At 44.8% G+C, this 21174-nt stretch overlaps 1 protein-coding gene across 1 annotated transcript in view; it reads left to right on the top strand.

Annotated features, from left to right (window-relative positions):
* Positions 1-778: 778 nt before the first annotated feature.
* LOC118383701 (unconventional myosin-X-like) overlaps positions 779-21174 on the top strand; it is a 284313-nt gene continuing 263917 nt past the window's right edge. The window contains exon 1 of the mRNA XM_052502082.1: positions 779-1082. Coding sequence (XP_052358042.1) covers positions 1062-1082 — 21 coding nt within the window. The 5' untranslated portion in view covers positions 779-1061. The remainder of the gene's footprint in view (positions 1083-21174) is intronic.

Raw genomic sequence — 21174 nt, forward strand, 5'->3', positions numbered from 1 at the left:
ACATCCTGAAAATCGGTCTTCCCACAAAATTGTCTGTAGCGTCCGAACGGTTTGGCCTACAAACTATTAAAAGGGGAGACTCTCACGAACACAATGGTGGTCTTCGTTTTGCTCTACGACCCCCACAAGCTCCTTGAGACTCTCCTGAAATCAGTACCTTCGATGTGACACTCCAAACCATTTGGGGTACAAACTAATGTGACCCCACTGTGGAAAGGGGAGATTATCACAAACACCTTGACTGGAAAACCCTGACTGAATAACCTTGCCCCTGGATAACCCTGACTGAATAACCTTGACCCCTGATAGCTCTGACCCTGGATAACCCTGACCCTGGATAACCCTGACCCTGGATAACCCTGACCCTGGATAACCCTGACCCTGGATAACTCTGACCCTGGATAACCCTGACCCTGGATAACCCTGACCCTGGATAACCCTGACCCTGGATAACCCTGACCCTGGATAACCCTGACTCTTGAACAACATATGCTTCAGCAATCAGGACCCTTTTTTTGTTTTTTTACATGTATCTCAGTGTGATGTGATTGATAACATAAGAACTACTACTGTATATAACTACAACTACTACTAAACTACTAATAATATACATTAAAATGATGATAACAAATTCATCAGCAGCAGAAAAGTGCTGTTACATTGTTCCAATAAGGGCGTGCTCCATGGGGTCTACCGCTTCAAGCTCCGCCTCCAATGACAGAGCTCAATACGCCGTCCTCATTCATACCGGTTAGAATACACAGACACGGTATACACGGGACGCTGCTGCGCCCTATCCCAGACGGACGGGCTGTTGGTTTGTTTTGACGTCTTTTAAATCCAGTTAACAACTGCTTTTTTTTACTGGGACATTAATAGGAATTCGTGGTTTACCTGGTCTGGATTCCCGTTTTGAGAAGAAAGAGTGCGGATGGAACTTATCTCATTTTGACGTCAGCTCGGGAGTGGAAGTCATCTGGAATTACATATTCCGCCTCAGCGCTACTGTGGTACCTGGAATCTAAGATTAGAAGAGTTTTGTGGAGGATAATTTATTTTAAATGGATTCTTTCTTCGTAAAGGTAAGATAAAAGTCTAAACAAAGTATTTTGAGGCATTGTAGCAGCTCCGAAACGTTGTTTCATTTCAAAGTGACTGCATGAACCGGGAGCGTCTTTGTTACATCTTTACGAGCAGTGAGCACTTTTTATGTCGCGTCGGTTCTGTATTGTGTTTACAGCGGTCCTCTCCTGCTGCAAATGAAAAACAAACACTAATGGGTTATTTCGCTCGTAAAGGGTGAGACGCTAGCATATGGTTTACAGTACTTTATGCAGCAGGATATGTGTTATAGCCTAGTAGTAAGTAATAGCAGTAGCAGCAATGGGACACAACCAGACACAATAGGCATTCTGAGCTCTGCTTGGGGTGGGATAGCTGGACGGCTGAGCTCTGGACTGGGCTGGGATAGCTGGACGGCTGAGCTCTGGACTGGGATAGCTGGACGGTTGAGCTCTGGACTGGGCTGGGATAGCTGGACTGTTGAGCTCTGGGCTGGGATAGCTGGACGGTTGAGCTCTGCTCTGGGCTGGGATAGCTGGACGGCTGAGCTCTGCTTGGGCTTGGATAGCTGGACTGCTGAACTCTGCTCTGGGCTGGGATAGCTAGACGGCTGAGCTCTGGGCTGGGATAGCTGAACGGCTGAGCTCTGCTTGGATAGCTGGACGGCTGAGCTCTGCTTGGGCTGGGATAGCTCGACCGCTGAGCTCTGCTTGGGCTGGGATGGCTCGACGGCTGAGCTCTGGGCTGGGATAGCTCGACTCTGAGCTCTGGGCTGGGATAGCTCGACTGCTGAGCTCTGGGCTGGGATAGCTCGACTGCTGAGCTCTGGGCTGGGATAGCTCGACTGCTGAGCTCTGCTTGGGCTGGGATAGCTCGACCACTGAGCTCTGCTTGGGCTGGGATAGCTTGACCGCTGAGCTCTGGGCTGGGATAGCTCAACTGTTGAGCTCTGGGCTGGGATAGCTCGACTGCTGAGCTCTGGGCTGGGATAGCTCGACTGCTGAGCTCTGGGCTGGGATAGCTCGACCGCTGAGCTCTGCTTGGGCTGGGATAGCTCGACTGCTGAGCTCTGGGCTGGGATAGCTAGACTGATGAGTTCTGCTCTGGGCTGGGATAGCTAGACTGATGAGTTCTGCTCTGGGCTGGGATAGCTAGACTGATGAGTTCTGCTCTGGGCTGGGATAGCTAGACTGATGAGTTCTGCTCTGGGCTGGGATAGCTAGACTGATGAGTTCTGCTCTGTGCTGGGATAGCTAGACTGATGAGTTCTGCTCTGTGCTGGGATAGCTAGACTGATGAGTTCTGCTCTGTGCTGGGATAGCTAGACTGATGAGTTCTGCTCTGTGCTGGGATAGCTAGACTGATGAGTTCTGCTCTGTGCTGGGATAGCTAGACTGATGAGTTCTGCTCTGGGCTGGGATAGCTCGACCGCTGAGCTCTGCTCTGGGCTGGGATAGCTAGACTGATGAGTTCTGCTCTGGGCTGGGATAGCTCAATTGCAGGATGCAGCTGGACTGCCTGTCCTTGGGAAAGGACCATTTAAAACAAGTTTACTACATTTCCACGTTACACACTTCTAAATGTCTGTTGTTTAACGCACAAGGAGGAGCCTCCTATCTTAAGTCCAGCCCTGTTGATCTCATCAGCACATAGACCAGGCAGTCTATCGCATGGTGAATGATGACATCACCTTCCCCATGGTCCATCAACCTTCTAATGGCATACATTGTTACCAATAACTCGTAGAGGCATAAGCCTACCTATGTCATAAGGCATAAGCCTACCTATGTCATAAGGCATAAGCCTACCTATGTCATAAGGCATAAGCCTACCTATGTCATAAGGCATGAAAGGAGCCCACCCGGCCCGACATGGGAAACACAGAGAGAATGTATCTGAAGTCTTCCCTTTGAACCCTGACAAAAACCAGAGTCCTGATCTCTTTCCCCTATGCATTTCCTGCCAGGGTGTGATGTGTCATGTCTAAGTACACACTCACGACCCCTGTGATGTCATCATGAGGGCGCTATTGTTAAACTCCTCCCTTCTCACTCGTTGTCCCATTCTTGTCTACCACCCCACCCCACCCCTCTACCCCTTACCATTGCTCCCCGTGGCCCAGTGTCAGCACTTAGCATCCCCTCTAACCTTTCACCCCATGTCCTGCCCTGCGTGATGAAAGCACCGGGGCGACAATCAACACCTATCTATTTTATTGAACCTTTATTTTAACAGGGAGTCAATGCTGAGACCAGGGTCTATTTATTTAGACAGGGAGTCAATGCTGAGACCAAGGTCTATTTATTTAGACAGGGAGTCAATGCTGAGACCAGGGTCTATTTATTTAGACAGGGAGTCAATGCTGAGACCAGGGTCTATTTATTTAGACAGGGAGTCAATGCTGAGACCAGGGTCTATTTATTTAGACAGGGAGTCAATGCTGAGACCAGGGTCTATTTATTTAGACAGGGAATCAATGCTGAGACCAGGGTCTATTTATTTAGACAGAGAGTCAATGCTGAGACCAGGGTCTATTTATTTAGACAGGGAGTCAATGCTGAGACCAGGGTCTATTTATTTAGACAGGGAGTCAATGCTGAGACCAGGGTCTATTTATTTAGACAGGGAGTCAATGCTGAGACCAAGGTCTCTTTATTTAGACAGAGAGTCAATGCTGAGACCAAGGTCTCTTTATTTAGACAGAGAGTCACTATATGCTGAGACCAGGTCTCAATATTTACAGGGAGTCACTGAGACCAAGGTCTCTTTATTTAGACAGAGAGTCACTGCTGAGACCAGGGTCACTATTTACACATCACTATATAGACCATCAATATACAGGAGTCAATATGAGACCAGGTCACGTTATATACACATCACTATATGAGACCAAGGTCTCTATTTTAACAGGGAGTCACTATGAAACAGGGTCATTTATTTAGACAGGGAGTCAATGCTGAGACCAGGGTCATTTATTTATACAGGGAGTCACTATGAGACCAATCACTTTATTTATACAGAGTCAATATAGAACACAGGTCTCTTTATTTAAACACAGTCACTATAGACCATCATTTATTTATACAGAGAGTCACTATAGACCATCATTTATTTAGACAGAGAGTCAATGCTGAGACACATGTGTCTTTATTTAGACAGAGTCACTATGAGACAATCACTTTATATACACATCAATATATACAATCACTATATACACATCACTATATACACATCATTTATTTAGACAGGAGTCAATATGAGACCAATCACTATATACAGAGTCACTATAGACATCATTTATATATACAGAGATCAATATGAGACCAAGGTCTCTTTATTTAGACATCAATATATGCTGAGATCACTATTTATACACATCACTATATAAGGTCATCAATATTTACACATCAATATACACATCACTATATACACCAAGGTCACTATATAACACATCACTATATACACATCATAACAGAGTCAATATGAGACCAAGGTCTCTATTTATACAGAGAGTCAATCTGAGACCAGGGTCTATATACACATCAATATACACATCACTATATACACATCACTATATACATCACTATATATACATCACTATATACACATCACTATATACACATCAATATATACACATCACTATATATACATCACTATATACACATCAATATATACACATCAATATACACACCACTATATACACATCACTATATACACATCACTATATACATCACTATATACACATCACTATATACACATCAATATATACACATCACTATATATACATTACTATATACACATCACTATATACACATCACTATATATACATCACTATATACACATCACTATATACATCACTATATACATCACTATATACACATCACTATATACACATCAATATACACATCACTATATACACATCACTATATACACATCACTATATACATCACTATATACACATCACTATATACACATCACTATATACACATCAATATATACACATCACTATATATACATCACTATATACACATCACTATATACACATCACTATATATACATCACTATATACACATCACTATATACATCACTATATACATCACTATATACACATCACTATATACACATCAATATACACATCACTATATACACATCACTATATACACATCACTATATACACATCACTATATACACATCACTATATACACCACTATATACACATCACTATATACACATCACTATATACATCACTATATACACATCACTATATACACATCACTATATACATCACTATATACACATCACTATATACACATCAATATATACACATCAATATATACACCACTATATACACATCACTATATACATCACTATATACACATCACTATATACACATCAATATATACACATCAATATATACACATCACTATATACACCACTATATACACATCACTATATACACATCACTATATACATCACTATATACACATCACTATATACATCACTATATACACATCACTATATACACATCACTATATACATCACTATATACACATCACTATATACACATCACTATATACATCACTATATACATCACTATATACACATCACTATATACACATCACTATATACACATCACTATATACATCACTATATACACATCAATATATACACATCACTATATACACATCAATATATACACATCAATATACACATCACTATATACACATCACTATATACACCACTATATACACATCAATATATACACATCACTATATACACATCAATATATACACATCACTATACACATCACTATATACACATCACTATATACACATCACTATATACATCACTATATACACATCACTATATACACATCAATATATACACATCACTATATACATCACTATATACACATCACTATATACACATCACTATATACACATCACTATATACATCACTATATACACATCACTATATACACATCAATATATACACCACTATATACACATCACTATATACACATCACTATATACATCACTATATACACATCACTATATACACCACTATATACACATCACTATATACACATCACTATATACATCACTATATACACATCACTATATACATCAATATATACACATCAATATACACATCACTATATACACATCACTATATACACCACTATATACACATCACTATATACACATCACTATATACACATCACTATATACATCACTATATACACATCACTATATACACATCACTATATACACATCACTATATACACATCACTATATACACCACTATATACACATCACTATATACATCACTATATACACATCACTATATACACATCACTATATACACATCACTATATACACATCACTATATACACATCACTATATACATCACTATATACACATCACTATATACACATCACTATATACACATCAATATATACACATCACTATACACATCACTATATACACATCACTATATACACATCACTATATACACATCACTATATACACATCACTATATACATCACTATATACACATCACTATATACATCAATATATACACATCAATATACACATCACTATATACACATCACTATATACACCACTATATACACATCACTATATACACATCACTATATACACATCACTATATACATCACTATATACACATATATATACACATCACTATATACACATCACTATATACACCACTATATACACATCACTATATACACATCACTATATACACATCACTATATACATCACTATATACACATCACTATATACATCACTATATACACATCACTATATACACATCACTATACACATCACTATATACACCACTATATACACATCACTATATACATCACTATATACACATCACTATATACACATCAATATATACACATCACTATATACACATCACTATATACATCACTATATACACATCACTATATACACATCAATATATACACATCAATATATACACATCACTATATACATCACTATATACACATCACTATATACACATCACTATATACATCACTATATACACATCACTATATACATCACTATATACATCACTATATACACATCACTATATACACATCACTATATACACATCACTATACACATCACTATATACACATCACTATATACACATCACTATATACACATCACTATATACACATCACTATATACACATCACTATATACACATCACTATATACACATCACTATATACACATCACTATATACATCACTATATACACATCACTATATACACATCACTATATACACATCACTATATACACATCACTATATACACATCACTATATACACATCACTATATACACATCACTATATACACATCACTATATACACATCACTATATACACATCACTATATACACATCAATATATACACATCACTATATACACATCACTATATACACATCACTATATACACATCACTATATACACATCACTATATACACATCACTATATACACATCAATATATACACATCACTATATACACATCACTATATACACATCACTATATACACATCACTATATACACATCACTATATACACATCACTATATACACATCACTATATACACATATACACATCACAATATATACACATCACTATATACACATCACTATATACACATCACTATATACACATCACTATATACACATCACTATATACACATCACTATATACACATCACTATATACACATCAATATACACATCACTATATACACATCACTATATACACATCACTATATACACATCACTATATACACATCACTATATACACATCACTATATACACATCACTATATACACATCACTATATACACATCACTATATACACATCACTATATACACATCACTATATACACATCACTATATACACATCACTATATACACATCACTATATACACATCACTATATACACATCACTATATACACATCACTATATACACATCACTATATACACATCACTATATACACATCACTATATACACATCACTATATACACATCACTATATACACATCACTATATACACATCACTATATACACATCACTATACACATCACTATATACACATCACTATATACACATCACTATATACATCACTATATACACATCACTATATACACATCACTATATACACATCACTATATACACATCACTATATACACATCACTATATACACATCACTATATACACATCACTATACACATCACTATATACACATCACTATATACACATCACTATATACACATCACTATATACACATCACTATATACACATCACTATATACACATCACTATATACACATCACTATATACACCACTATATACACATCACTATATACACATCACTATATACACATCACTATATACACATCACTATATACACATCACTATATACACATCACTATATACACATCACTATATACACATCTATATACACATCACTATATACACCACTATATACACATCACTATATACATCACTATATACACATCACTATATACACATCACTATATACACATCACTATATACATCACTATATACATCACTATATACACATCACTATATACACATCACTATATACACATCACTATATACACATCACTATATACACATCACTATATACACATCACTATACACATCAATATATACACATCACTATATACACATCACTATATACACATCACTATATACACCACTATATACACATCACTATATACACATCACTATATACACATCACTATATAAACATCACTATACACACATCACTATATACACATCACTATATACACATCACTACACATCACTATATACACATCACTATATACACATCACTATATACACATCTATATACACATCACTATATACACACATCACTATATACACATCACTATAAACAATATATACATCAATATATACACATCACTATATACACATCACTATATACACATCACTATATACACATCACTATATACACATCACTATATACACATCACTATATACACATCACTATATACACATCACTATATACACATCACTATATACACATCACTATATACACATCACTATATACACATCAATATATACACATCACTATATACACATCACTATAAACACATCACTATATACACATCACTATATACACATCACTATATACACATCACTATATACACATCACTATATACACATCACTATATACACATCACTATATACACATCAATATATACACATCACTATATACACATCACTATATACACATCACTATACACATCACTATATACACATCACTATATACACATCACTATATACACATCAATATAAGCATCACTATACATCAATATGCACCATACACATTCATATACAGATCAATAATGTTACAGGTTTTGGTTTTTCCATTTAGGTTTTGAATAGCTCGTCAGCACGTAGGGTGCACCGGTCTGCGTCACCTCGCAAGTCAGAATGTGTTACACCTGTGCTGGTTGCCATCTCGTTAGTGTGAAGGTGTTTCACCTGTACTGGCCCGGGTACTATTTAAGAGTGGCTGGTCCAATAGATCAAATTCTGTCTGGAACTGGTTCAGCAAAAAGCACTGGCTGAGTAGCGTGAGTGTGCCTAATGAGGTTTTCGTCTGTCAGGATGTGTGTATGCAGAGAGACAAGAACACAAGGGGAGAGGCCCCTGTTCACATAAATCTCTCGTCACCTCAAATACACCCACCCAGAAGAACAGGATGCTCCAGAACAGGACAGCAGTACCTGGCAGCAGACAGGCCAGGAGTGAGTTAGTGAGTGGATAGTGGACAGGACTCAGTGTGTTTATCTGGTGACTCCAGCTAATGAGTTTTAGGGTTCGGATTCAGCCTCTGGGACTGAGAGGATGTGTTAGAGAGTAGGGACAGAAACCCAACTGGCTGTCTCCCGAGGAAGCACCACACAGATGCACATTAAAAGGGTTCAAACGAGCATCAACAAAAACCTTGATCACCAGGCACACATTTTACAGTAAAATCTAGATCAACAAACTCACAAATTTTACAGTAAAATCTAGATCAACACTCACACGTTTTACTGTAAAATCGAGATCAACAGACTCACTAATAATACTTTTAATTTTAATCCTCCCTTCCAATGGGTCTCTGTGAGGGAGTTAGTGTAATCCTCCCTCCCAATGGGTCTCTGTGAGGGAGTTAGTGTAATCCTCCCTTCCAATGGGTCTCTGTGAGGGAGTTAGTGTAATCCTCCCTTCCAATGGGTCTCTGTGAGGGAGTTAGTGTAATCCTCCCTTCCAATGGGTCTCTGTGAGGGAGTTAGTGTAATCCTCCCTTCCAATGGGTCTCTGTGAGGGAGTTAGTGTAATCCTCCCTTCCAATGGGTCTCTGTGAGGGAGTTAGTGTAATCCTCCCTTCCAATGGGTCTCTGTGAGGGAGTTAGTGTAATCCTCCCTTCCAATGGGTCTCTGTGAGGGAGTTAGTGTAATCCTCCCTTCCAATGGGTCTCTGTGAGGGAGTTAGTGTAATCATCCCTTCCAATGGGTCTCTGTGAGGGAGTTAGTGTAATCCTCCTTCCAATGGGTCTCTGTGAGGGAGTTAGTGTAATCCTCCCTTCCAATGGGTCTCTGTGAGGGAGTTAGTGTAATCCTCCCTTCCAATGGGTCTCTGTGAGGGAGTTAGTGTAATCCTCCCTTCCAATGGGTCTCTGTGAGGGAGTTAGTGTAATCCTCCCTTCCAATGGGTCTCTGTGAGGGAGTTAGTGTAATCCTCCCTTCCAATGGGTCTCTGTGAGGGAGTTAGTGTAATCCTCCCTTCCAATGGGTCTCTGTGAGGGAGGTAATGTAATCCTCCCTTCCAATGGGTCTCTGTGAGGGAGTTAGTGTAATCCTCCCTTCCAATGGGTCTCTGTGAGGGAGGTAATGTAATCCTCCCTTCCAATGGGTCTCTGTGAGGGAGGTAATGTAATCCTCCCTTCACTTCCCACTGTCCAAAAACTGGTTAAATCAACGTTGTTTCTACGTCATTTAAAAAAAATAAGTAATGGAAAACTGGTTGGATTTTCAACAAGTCATCAACACAAGGGAATGTTGCCTTTTTCTCACCCAACTTTTAACCTCAATCCAATGACATGGTGACCTTTTTTGTTGAATTCACGTTAGTTGACAACTCAACCAAATGTAAATCAAAACTAGATGATGAACTGACGTTTGTGAAGGTTGTTGCATTTCAGATTAATTAAAACCAGTCTGGTTGTTTAACAGGGTATGTTAGGGTTATCACCTCGCTTCCAATGGGTCACAGGGAGTTATCAATCCTCCCTTCCAATGGGGTTATGTAACCTTCCAATGGGTCTCTGTCACACCGTGTTATCACTGTGAAGGAGTTATGTACACCTCCCTTGTCACTGTGAGGAGTTAGTGTAATCCTCCCTATCACATGGGTCTCTGTGAGGGAGTTATCACACTCCTTGTCATGGGTCTCGGTTAGGTAATGTAATCCTCCTTCCAATCACACTGCTTGTCACAATGGTTGTCACATCCTCCCCGAGTTATGTAACCTCCCTTCCAATGGGTCACAGGGAGGTTATCACACCGATTGTCACAGGGTTATCACCTGCTTGGGTCTCTGTGACGGTTATCAATCCTCCTATCACAATGGGTCTCTGTGCTAGTGTAATCCTCCTTCCAATGGGTCTCTCACAGGTTATCTCCTTCCAATGGGCTTGTCACACCGGTGTAATCTCCCTTCCAATTGTCACACCGGTTATAACCTCCCTTTGTCACAGGGAGGTTATCCCTTCCGATGGGTCTCAGGGAGTTATAATCCTCGCTTGTCTCTGTGAGGGTTAGTTATCACACCGGTCTCTTATCACACTCCCTTCCAATGGGTCTCAGGGAGTTATAATCACTCCCTTTGGGTCTCTGTGAGGGGTTATCACACTGCTTTGGGTCACAGGGAGTTATCTCCCTTCCAATGGGTCTGTCAGGGAGTTAGTGTAATCCTCCCTTCCAATGGGTCTATGTGAGGGAGTTATCATCCTCCCTTGTCAATGGGTCTGTCAGGGAGGTTAATCCTCCCACCAATGGGTCTTGTCAGGGACCGGTAATCCACCTTGTCATGGGTTATCACACAGTAATCCTCCCCTTCCAATGGGTTATCATCCTCCCTTATCTCAGGGAGTTATCACCTCCCTTTGGGTCTCTGTGAGGGAGTTAGTGTAATCCTCCCTTCCAATGGGTCTCTGTGAGGAGGTTGTCACACCCTTATCTCAGGAGTTAGGTTAATCCCTTCCAATGGGTCTCTGTGAGGGACTGCTTGTCACTTCCAATGGGTCTCAGGAGGTAGTGTAATCCTCCCTTCCAATGGGTCTCAGGGAGTTATCACACTTCGATGTCACAGGGAGTTAGTGTAATCCTCCCTTCCGATGGGTCTCTGTGAGGGAGTTTTATCCTCCCTTCCAATGGGTCTCAGGGAGTTATGTAATCCTCCCAATGGGTCTCTGTCACACCGTAATCCTTATCACACCGTCTTGTCAGGGACCGTTTAATCACACCGCTTGGGTCACAGGAGGTTAATCCTCCCTTCCAATGGGTCTCAGGGGTTATCAATCCTCCCTGTCACACCGGTTATCACTTCCAATGGGTCTCTGTGAGGAGGTTATCCCTTCCAATTGTCAGGGAGTTAGTTATCCTCCCTTCCAATTGTCTCTGTGAGGAGTTAGTTATCTCCCTTCCAATGGGTCTCTGTGAGGGAGTTAGTGTAATCCTCCCACCGATGGGTCTCTGTGAGGGAGTTAGTGTAATCTCCCTTCGATTGTCACAGGGAGGTTATCCACCCTTCCAATATCACAGGGAGTTAGTGTAATCCTCACTTCCAATGGGTCTATGAGGGAGTTAGTGTAACCTCCCTTATCACACTGTCTTGTGAGGGAGGTTATCCACACCTGTGAGGGAGGTTATCCTCCACCAATGGGTCACACTGGTTATAATCCTCCCTCCAATGGGTCACTGTGAGGGAGGTTATCACACCTGTGAGGGAGGTTATCACAATGGGTCTCTGTGAGGGAGGTGTAATCCTCCCTTCCAATGGGTCTCAAGGAGTTGTGTAACCTCCCTTTGGGTCACACCGGTTGTCACACTCGCTTTGGGTCTCAGGGGTTGTCAACCGCTTGTCACATGGGTCTCAGTTGTCACACTCTGTGAGGGGTTATCACTCCCTTCCAATGGGTCTCTGTGAGGGAGTTGTAATCCTCCCTTCCAATGGGTCTCTGTGAGGGAGTTAGTGTAATCCTCCCTTCCAATGGGTCTCAGGGGTTAGTGTAATCTCACCGTCTCTGTGACACCAGTGTAATCTCCCTTCCAATGGGTCTCTGTGAGGGACCGGTTAATCACACCTGTGAGGGATTGTCACATGGGTCTCTGTCTTAGTGTAATTGTCACTTCCAATGAGTCTCTGTCTTAGTGTAATCCTGTCACATGGGTCTCTGTAATCACACCGGTTATCACACTGATTGTCACACCAGTTGTCACGCTGGTTGTGTTGCTGTGGAGATCAGTAATGTTTGTGCTGTCACATCATACAAGTACACACTATATATACAAAAGTATGTGGACATCCCTTCAAATGAGTAGATTTGGCTATTTCAGCCACACCCATGGCTGACAGGAAAATAAAATTGAGCGCACAGCCATGCAATCTCCATAGACAAACATTGGTGGTAGAATGGCCCTTACTGAAGAGCTCAGTGACTTTCAACGTGGCACCGTCAGAGGGTGCCACCTTTCCAACAAGTCAGTTTTGTCAAATTTCTGCCCTGCTAGAGCTGCCCCCTTGTCAACTATAAGTGCTGTTATTATGAAGTGAAAACGTCTAGTAGCAACAAAGGCTCAGCCCCAAAGTGTTGATTCAGGACGTCTGAACGTCAAAGAGAGTCCTTTAATCATCTTAACCACTCCAATCAAAGCTCTGTGGAATCAGGTTGTATTAGATCACCGTTGTTGGCTGGAGAAAGGAGAGTAGAAGTTCAAGGTTGATTACATCTGACCTCTGTTACGTGATGTTCCCACATCCTCTGGTGTCAGAGGAGACTACCCTCCTCCCTCCTGGGAGGAGCCAGATGGGAGGAGGGAGGAGGAGCTAGATGGGAGGAGCCAGATGATGAGCGTGTCTGGGTTTGAGCCAGATGTTGGGAGGAGCCAGATGATGAGCGTGTCTGAGTTTGTACTGCTGGAACGCGGCCCATGTGCTCCCTCGATGGTGAACTCAACGACCTAAATAATTATCTCCCTCTCTCGAAATTGTCTTCTAAGTGTCCACCAGTCTGGTATCAGGCCTGGGTCATAGCACCATCTCTGCTGCAACCTTGGTGTTAAATGACATGGTAAAGGGTATGGAAGAGAGCATCCCCGGTGTGTCCATAAGTCTAGGGGAAGCTTTCCCTGAAGTCAATTATATAGCCTCATTAGCCTATACAGCGATAAATACAGTCATTCACAATAGGCTACTAAAGCGTGATTTGGCCATGGAGGATCATTACAGTCTCCGTGAGCTGTATTGTTTTAAACACGAAGCTATTTGGTCAGCAGTACAAAATACACAGACCCATGCATACTACTAACACACCATAACATACCCACTATGCGCACGAAAACAGCTCTGAGGGCATCACACTTAATATGTTGTGAAATAATAAACCCCAGGAATAGTAGCTGCTGCCTTGGCTAATGGGGGATCCATAATAAACCCCAGGAAGAGTAGCTGCTGCCTTGGCTAATGGGGATCCATAATAAACCCCAGGAAGAGTAGCTGCTGCCTTGGCAGGAACTGGATCCATAATAAACCCCAGGAAGAGTAGCTGCTGCCTTGGCAGGAACTAATGGGGATCCATAATAAACCCCAGGAAGAGTAGTTGCTGCCTTGGCAGGAACTAATGGGGATCCATAATAAACCCAAGGAAGAGTAGCTGCTGTCTTGGCAAGAACTAATGGGGATCCATAATAAACCCCAGGAATAGTAGCTGCTGCCTTGGCTAATGGGGATCCATAATAAACCCCAGGAAGAGTAGCTGCTGCCTTGGCAGGAACTGGATCCATAATAAACCCCAGGAAGAGTAGCTGCTGTCTTGCCTGCAGCTTATAGGGATCCATAGTAAACCCCAGGAAGAGTAGCTGCTGTCTTGCCTGCAGCTTATGGGGATCCATAGTAAACCCCAGGAAGAGTAGCTGCTGTCTTGCCTGCAGCTTATGGGGATCCATAGTAAACCCCAGGAAGAGTAGCTGCTGTCTTGCCTGCAGCTTATGGGGATCCATAGTAAACCCCAGGAAGAGTAGCTGCTGTCTTGCCAGCAGCTTATGGTTATCCATAATAAACCCCAGGAAGAGTAGCTGCTGTCTTGCCAGCAGCTTATGGTTATCCATAGTAAACCCCAGGAAGAGTAGCTGCTGTCTTGCCTGCAGCTTATGGGGATCCATAGTAAACCCCAGGAAGAGTAGCTGCTGTCTTGCCTGCAGCTTATGGTTATCCATAATAAACCCCAGGAAGAGTAGCTGCTGTCTTGCCTGCAGCTCATGGGGATCCATAGTAAATACAAATAGATTATTGCGAGAGTTGCGACTGTCAGTGAAAAGAAGAGAGGCCCAGCCAGACATTTCGCAATATTTCAAAATACAATCACTGGAAAACATATTTTGGAAAGCAAATGGCTATTGCTCTACAGAGAAGACAATGGAAAGACTCTTTTAGTTATCAAAATTCTCAACTTAATTGAGCATGTTGAAGGGGGGACATGTTGAAGGGGAGGACATGTTGAAGGGGAGGACATGTTGAAGGGGAGGACATGTTGAAGGGGAGGACATGTTGAAGGAGAGGACATGTTGAAGGGGAGGACATGTTGAAGGGGAGGACATGTTGAAGGGGAGGACATGTTGAAGGGGGGACATGTTGAAGGGGAGGACATATTGAAGGGGAGGACATGTTGAAGGGGAGGTCGGACATGTTGAAGGGAGGGAGGACATGTTGAAGGGGAGGACATGTTGAAGGGGAGGACATGTTGAAGGGGAGGACATGTTGAAGGGGAGGACATGTTGAAGGGGGGACATGTTGAAGGGGGACATGTTGAAGGGGGGACATGTTGAAGGGGGACATGTTGAAGGGAGGACATGTTGAAGGGGAGGACATGTTGAAGGGGGGACATGTTGAAGGAGGGACATGTTGAAGGGGGGACATGTTGAAGGGGGGACATGTTGAAGGGGGACATGTTGAAGGGGGACATGTTGAAGGGGAGGACATGTTGAAGGGGAGGACATGTTGAAGGGGAGGACATGTTGAAGGGGAGGACATGTTGAAGGAGAGGACATGTTGAAGGGGGGACATGTTGAAGGGGAGGACATGTTGAGGGGAGGGAGGACATGTTGAAAGGGAGGGAGGACATGTTGAAGGGGAGGACATGTTGAAGGGGAGGACATGTTGAAGGGGGACATGTTGAAGGGGAGGACATGTTGAAGGGGGGACATGTTGAAGGGGGGACATGTTGAAGGGGAGGACATGTTGAAGGGGAGGACATGTTGAAGGGGAGGACATGTTGAAGGGGGGACATGTTGAAGGGGAGGACATGTTGAAGGGGGGACATGTTGAAGGGGAGGACATGTTGAAGGGGAGGACATGTTGAAGGGGAGGACATGTTGAAGGGGGGACATGTTGAAGGGGAGGACATGTTGAAGGGGAGGACATGTTGAAGGGGAGGACATGTTGAAGGGGAGGGGACATGTTGAAGGGGGGACATGTTGAAGGGGAGGACATGTTGAAGGGGAGGACATGTTGAAGGGGAGGACATGTTGAAGGGGAGGACATGTTGAAGGGGAGGGACATGTTGAAGGGGAGGACATGTTGAAGGGGAGGACATTGAATAATTAGTATGTGAATAAATATACAGAATGTCGTCATGTTCCTCAAGGTGTGTCATATATGTACGTTGAAAACATTGTTTGTGTTTGGGTGTCCATAGCATTGCCTAAAGACGAAGAGCTGTGAATGGATCAGTGGTTCACCAATCAGAGCCTTGATGGGCTTGGCAACAGTAACTAGGGTGTGTGTGTAGAGAAACTAGGGTGTGTGTGTAGAGAAACTAGGGTGTGTGTGTAGAGAAACCAGGGTGTGTGTGTAGAGAAACTAGGGTGTGTGTGTAGAGAAACCAGGGTGTGTGTGTAGAGAAACTAGGGTGTGTGTGTAGAGAAACTAGGGTGTGTGTGTAGAGAAACTCAGAGGTGTGTGTGTAGAGAAACTAGGGTGTGTGTGTAGAGAAACTAGGTGTGTGTGTAGAGAAACTAGGGTGTGTGTGTAGAGAAACTAGGGTGTGTGTGTAGAGAAACTAGGGTGTGTGTGCCTTGGGTAAAAAAAAAGGAGAATGTTTATTTGTGACCATCAATCCTGACCCTTAGATTCTAGGTCATGACCATCCCTCTCCGTTCCGTCTCCTCTGTTCACCCTGTTGGCCCTGTTCACCCTGTTGGCCCTGTTCACCCTGTTGACCCTGTTCACCCTGTTGGCCCTGTTCACCCTGTTGACCCTGTTGACCCTGTTCACCCTGTTGACCCTGTTGGCCCTGTTGACCCTGTTGGCCCTGTTCACCCTGTTCACCCTGTTCACCCTGTTGGCCCTGTTCACCCTGTTGACCCTGTTGACCCTGTTGGCCCTGTTGACCCTGTTCACCCTGTTGGCCTTGTTCACCCTGTTGACCCTGTTGACCCTGTCCACCCTGTTCACCCTGTTGGCCCTGTTCACCCTGTTGACCCTGTTCACCCTGTTGGCCCTGTTGACCCTGTTGACCCTGTTCACCCTGTTGGCCTTGTTCACCCTGTTGGCCCTGTTCACCCTGTTGACCCTGTTCACCCTGTTGGCCCTGTTCACCCTGTTGACCCTGATCACCCTGTTGGCCCTGTTCACCCTGTTCACCCTGTTGGCCCTGTTCACCCTGTTCACCCTGTTGACCCTGTTGGCCCTGTTCACCCTGTTGGCCTTGTTGACCCTGTTGGCCCTGTTCACCCTGTTCACCTTGTTGGCCCTGTTCACCCTGTTCACCCTGTTGGCCCTGTTCACCCTGTTCACCCTGTTGACCCTGTTCACCCTGTTGGCCCTGTACACCCTGTTGACCCTGTTCACCCTGTTGGCCCTGTTTCACCCTTTTGGCCCTGTTTCACCCTGTTGACCCTGTTGACCCTGTTGACCCCTGTTGACCCTGTTCACCCTGTTGGCCCTGTTCACCCTGTTGGCCCTGTTCACCCTTTGGCCCTGTTCACCCTTTGGCCCTGTTCACCCTGTTGGCCCTGTTTCACCCTGTTGGCCCTGTTTCACCCTGTTGGCCCTGTTCACCCTTTGGCCCTGTTCACCCTTTTGGCCCTGTTTCACCCTGTTCACCCTGTTGGCCTTGTTGACCCTGTTGGCCCTGTTCACCCTGTTGGCCCTGTTCACCCTGTTGGCCCTGTTCACCCTGTTGACCCTGTTGACCCTGTTGGCCCTGTTCACCCTGTTGGCCCTGTTCACCCTGTTCACCCTGTTGGCCCTGTTCACCCTGTTGGCCCTGTTCACCCTGTTCACCCTGTTGGCCCTGTTGGCCCTGTTCACCCTGTTGGCCCTGTTCACCCTGTTGGCCCTGTTCACCCTGTTGGCCCTGTTCACCCTGTTCACCCTGTTGACCCTGTTGGCCCTGTTCACCCTGTTGGCCCTGTTGACCCTGTTCACCCTGTTGACCCTGTTGGCCCTGTTCACCCTGTTGGCCCTGTTCACCCTGTTGACCCTGTTGACCCTGTTCACCCTGTTCACCCTGTTCACCCTGTTGGCCCTGTTCACCCTGTTGACCCTGATCACCCTGTTGGCCCTGTTCACCCTGTTCACCCTGTTGGCCCTGTTCACCCTGTTGGCCCTGTTCACCCTGTTCACCCTGTTGACCCTGTTCACCCTGTTGGCCCTGTTCACCCTGTTCACCCTGTTGGCCCTGTTCACCCTGTTGGCCCTGTTCACCCTGTTCACCCTGTTCACCCTGTTGGCCCTGTTCACCCTGTTCACCCTGTTGGCCCTGTTCACCCTGTTCACCCTGTTGGCCCTGTTCACCCTGTTGGCCCTGTTCACCCTGTTGGCCCTGTTCACCCTGTTGGCCCTGTTCACCCTGTTGACCCTGTTCACCCTGTTGGCCCTGTTGGCCCTGTTCACCCTGTTCACCCTGTTCACCCTGTTGACCCTGTTCACCCTGTTGGCCCTGTTCACCCTGTTCTCCCTGTTGACCCTGTTCACCCTGTTGGCCCTGTTCACCCTGTTCACCCTGTTGGCCCTGTTCACCCTGTTCACCCTGTTGGCCCTGTTGGCCCTGTTCACCCTGTTGGCCCTGTTCACCCTGTTGGCCCTGTTCACCCTGTTGACCCTGTTCACCCTGTTGGCCCTGTTCACCCTGTTCACCCTGTTGGCCCTGTTCACCCTGTTCACCCTGTTCACCCTGTTGGCCCTGTTCACCCTGTTGGCCCTGTTCACCCTGTTCACCCTGTTGGCCCTGTTCACCCTGTTGGCCCTGTTCACCCTGTTGGCCCTGTTCACCCTGTTCTCCCTGTTGGCCCTGTTCACCCTGTTCACCCTGTTGACCCTGTTCACCCTGTTGGCCCTGTTCACCCTGTTGGCCCTGTTCACCCTGTTGGCCCTGTTCACCCTGTTCTCCCTGTTGGCCCTGTTCACCCTGTTCACCCTGTTGGCCCTGTTCACCCTGTTCACCCTGTTCACCCTGTTGGCCCTGTTCACCCTGTTGACCCTGTTCACCCTGTTGGCCCTGTTCACCCTGTTCTCCCTGTTGACCCTGTTCACCCTGTTCACCCTGTTGACCCTGTTCACCCTGTTGGCCCTGTTCACCCTGTTCACCCTGTTCACCCTGTTGGCCCTGTTCACCCTGTTGACCCTGTTGACCCTGTTGGCCCTGTTCTCCCTGTTGGCCCTGTTCTCCCTGTTGGCCCTGTTGACCCTGTTGGCCCTGTTCACCCTGTTGGCCCTGTTGGCCCTGTTGACCCTGTTGGCCCTGTTCACCCTGTTGGCCCTGTTGACCCTGTTGACCCTGTTCACCCTGTTTGTCCTGTTCACCCTGTTGGCCCTGTTCACCCTGTTCTCCCTGTTGACCCTGTTCACCCTGTTGGCCCTGTTCACCCTGTTGGCCCTGTTCACCCTGTTGGCCCTGTTCACCCTGTTGGCCCTGTTCACCCTGTTGACCCTGTTGGCCCTGTTCACCCTGTTGGCCCTGTTCACCCTGTTGGCCCTGTTCACCCTGTTGGCCCTGTTCTCCCTGTTGGCCCTGTTCACCCTGTTGGCCCTGTTCTCCCTGTTGGCCCTGTTCACCCTGTTGGCCCTGTTGACCCTGTTGGCCCTGTTCTCCCTGTTGGCCCTGTTCTCCCTGTTGGCCCTGTTGACCCTGTTCACCCTGTTGGCCCTGTTGGCCCTGTTGGCCCTGTTCACCCTGTTGACCCTGTTGGCCCTGTTGACCCTGTTCACCCTGTTCACCCTGTTTGTCCTGTTCACCCTGTTGGCCCTGTTCACCCTGTTCTCCCTGTTGGCCCTGTTCACCCTGTTCTCCCTGTTGACCCTGTTCACCCTGTTGGCCCTGTTCACCCTGTTGGCCCTGTTCACCCTGTTGGCCCTGTTCACCCTGTTGGCCCTGTTCACCCTGTTGACCCTGTTGGCCCTGTTCACCCTGTTGGCCCTGTTCACCCTGTTGGCCCTGTTCACCCTGTTGACCCTGTTCACCCTGTTCACCCTGTTCACCCTGTTGGCCCTGTTCACCCTGTTGGCCCTGTTCACCCTGTTGGCCCTGTTCTCCCTGTTGGCCCTGTTCACCCTGTTGGCCCTGTTCTCCCTGTTGGCCCTGTTCTCCCTGTTGGCCCTGTTGGCCCTGTTCACCCTGTTGGCCCTGTTCTCCCTGTTGGCCCTGTTCTCCCTGTTGGCCCTGTTCTCCCTGTTGGCCCTGTTCACCCTGTTGGCCCTGTTGGCCCTGTTCACCCTGTTTACCCTGTTGGCCCTGTTCTCCCTGTTGG

Source organism: Oncorhynchus keta, unplaced genomic scaffold, assembly GCF_023373465.1.
Source record: "Oncorhynchus keta strain PuntledgeMale-10-30-2019 unplaced genomic scaffold, Oket_V2 Un_contig_1509_pilon_pilon, whole genome shotgun sequence".
NCBI lineage: Eukaryota > Metazoa > Chordata > Actinopteri > Salmoniformes > Salmonidae > Oncorhynchus > Oncorhynchus keta.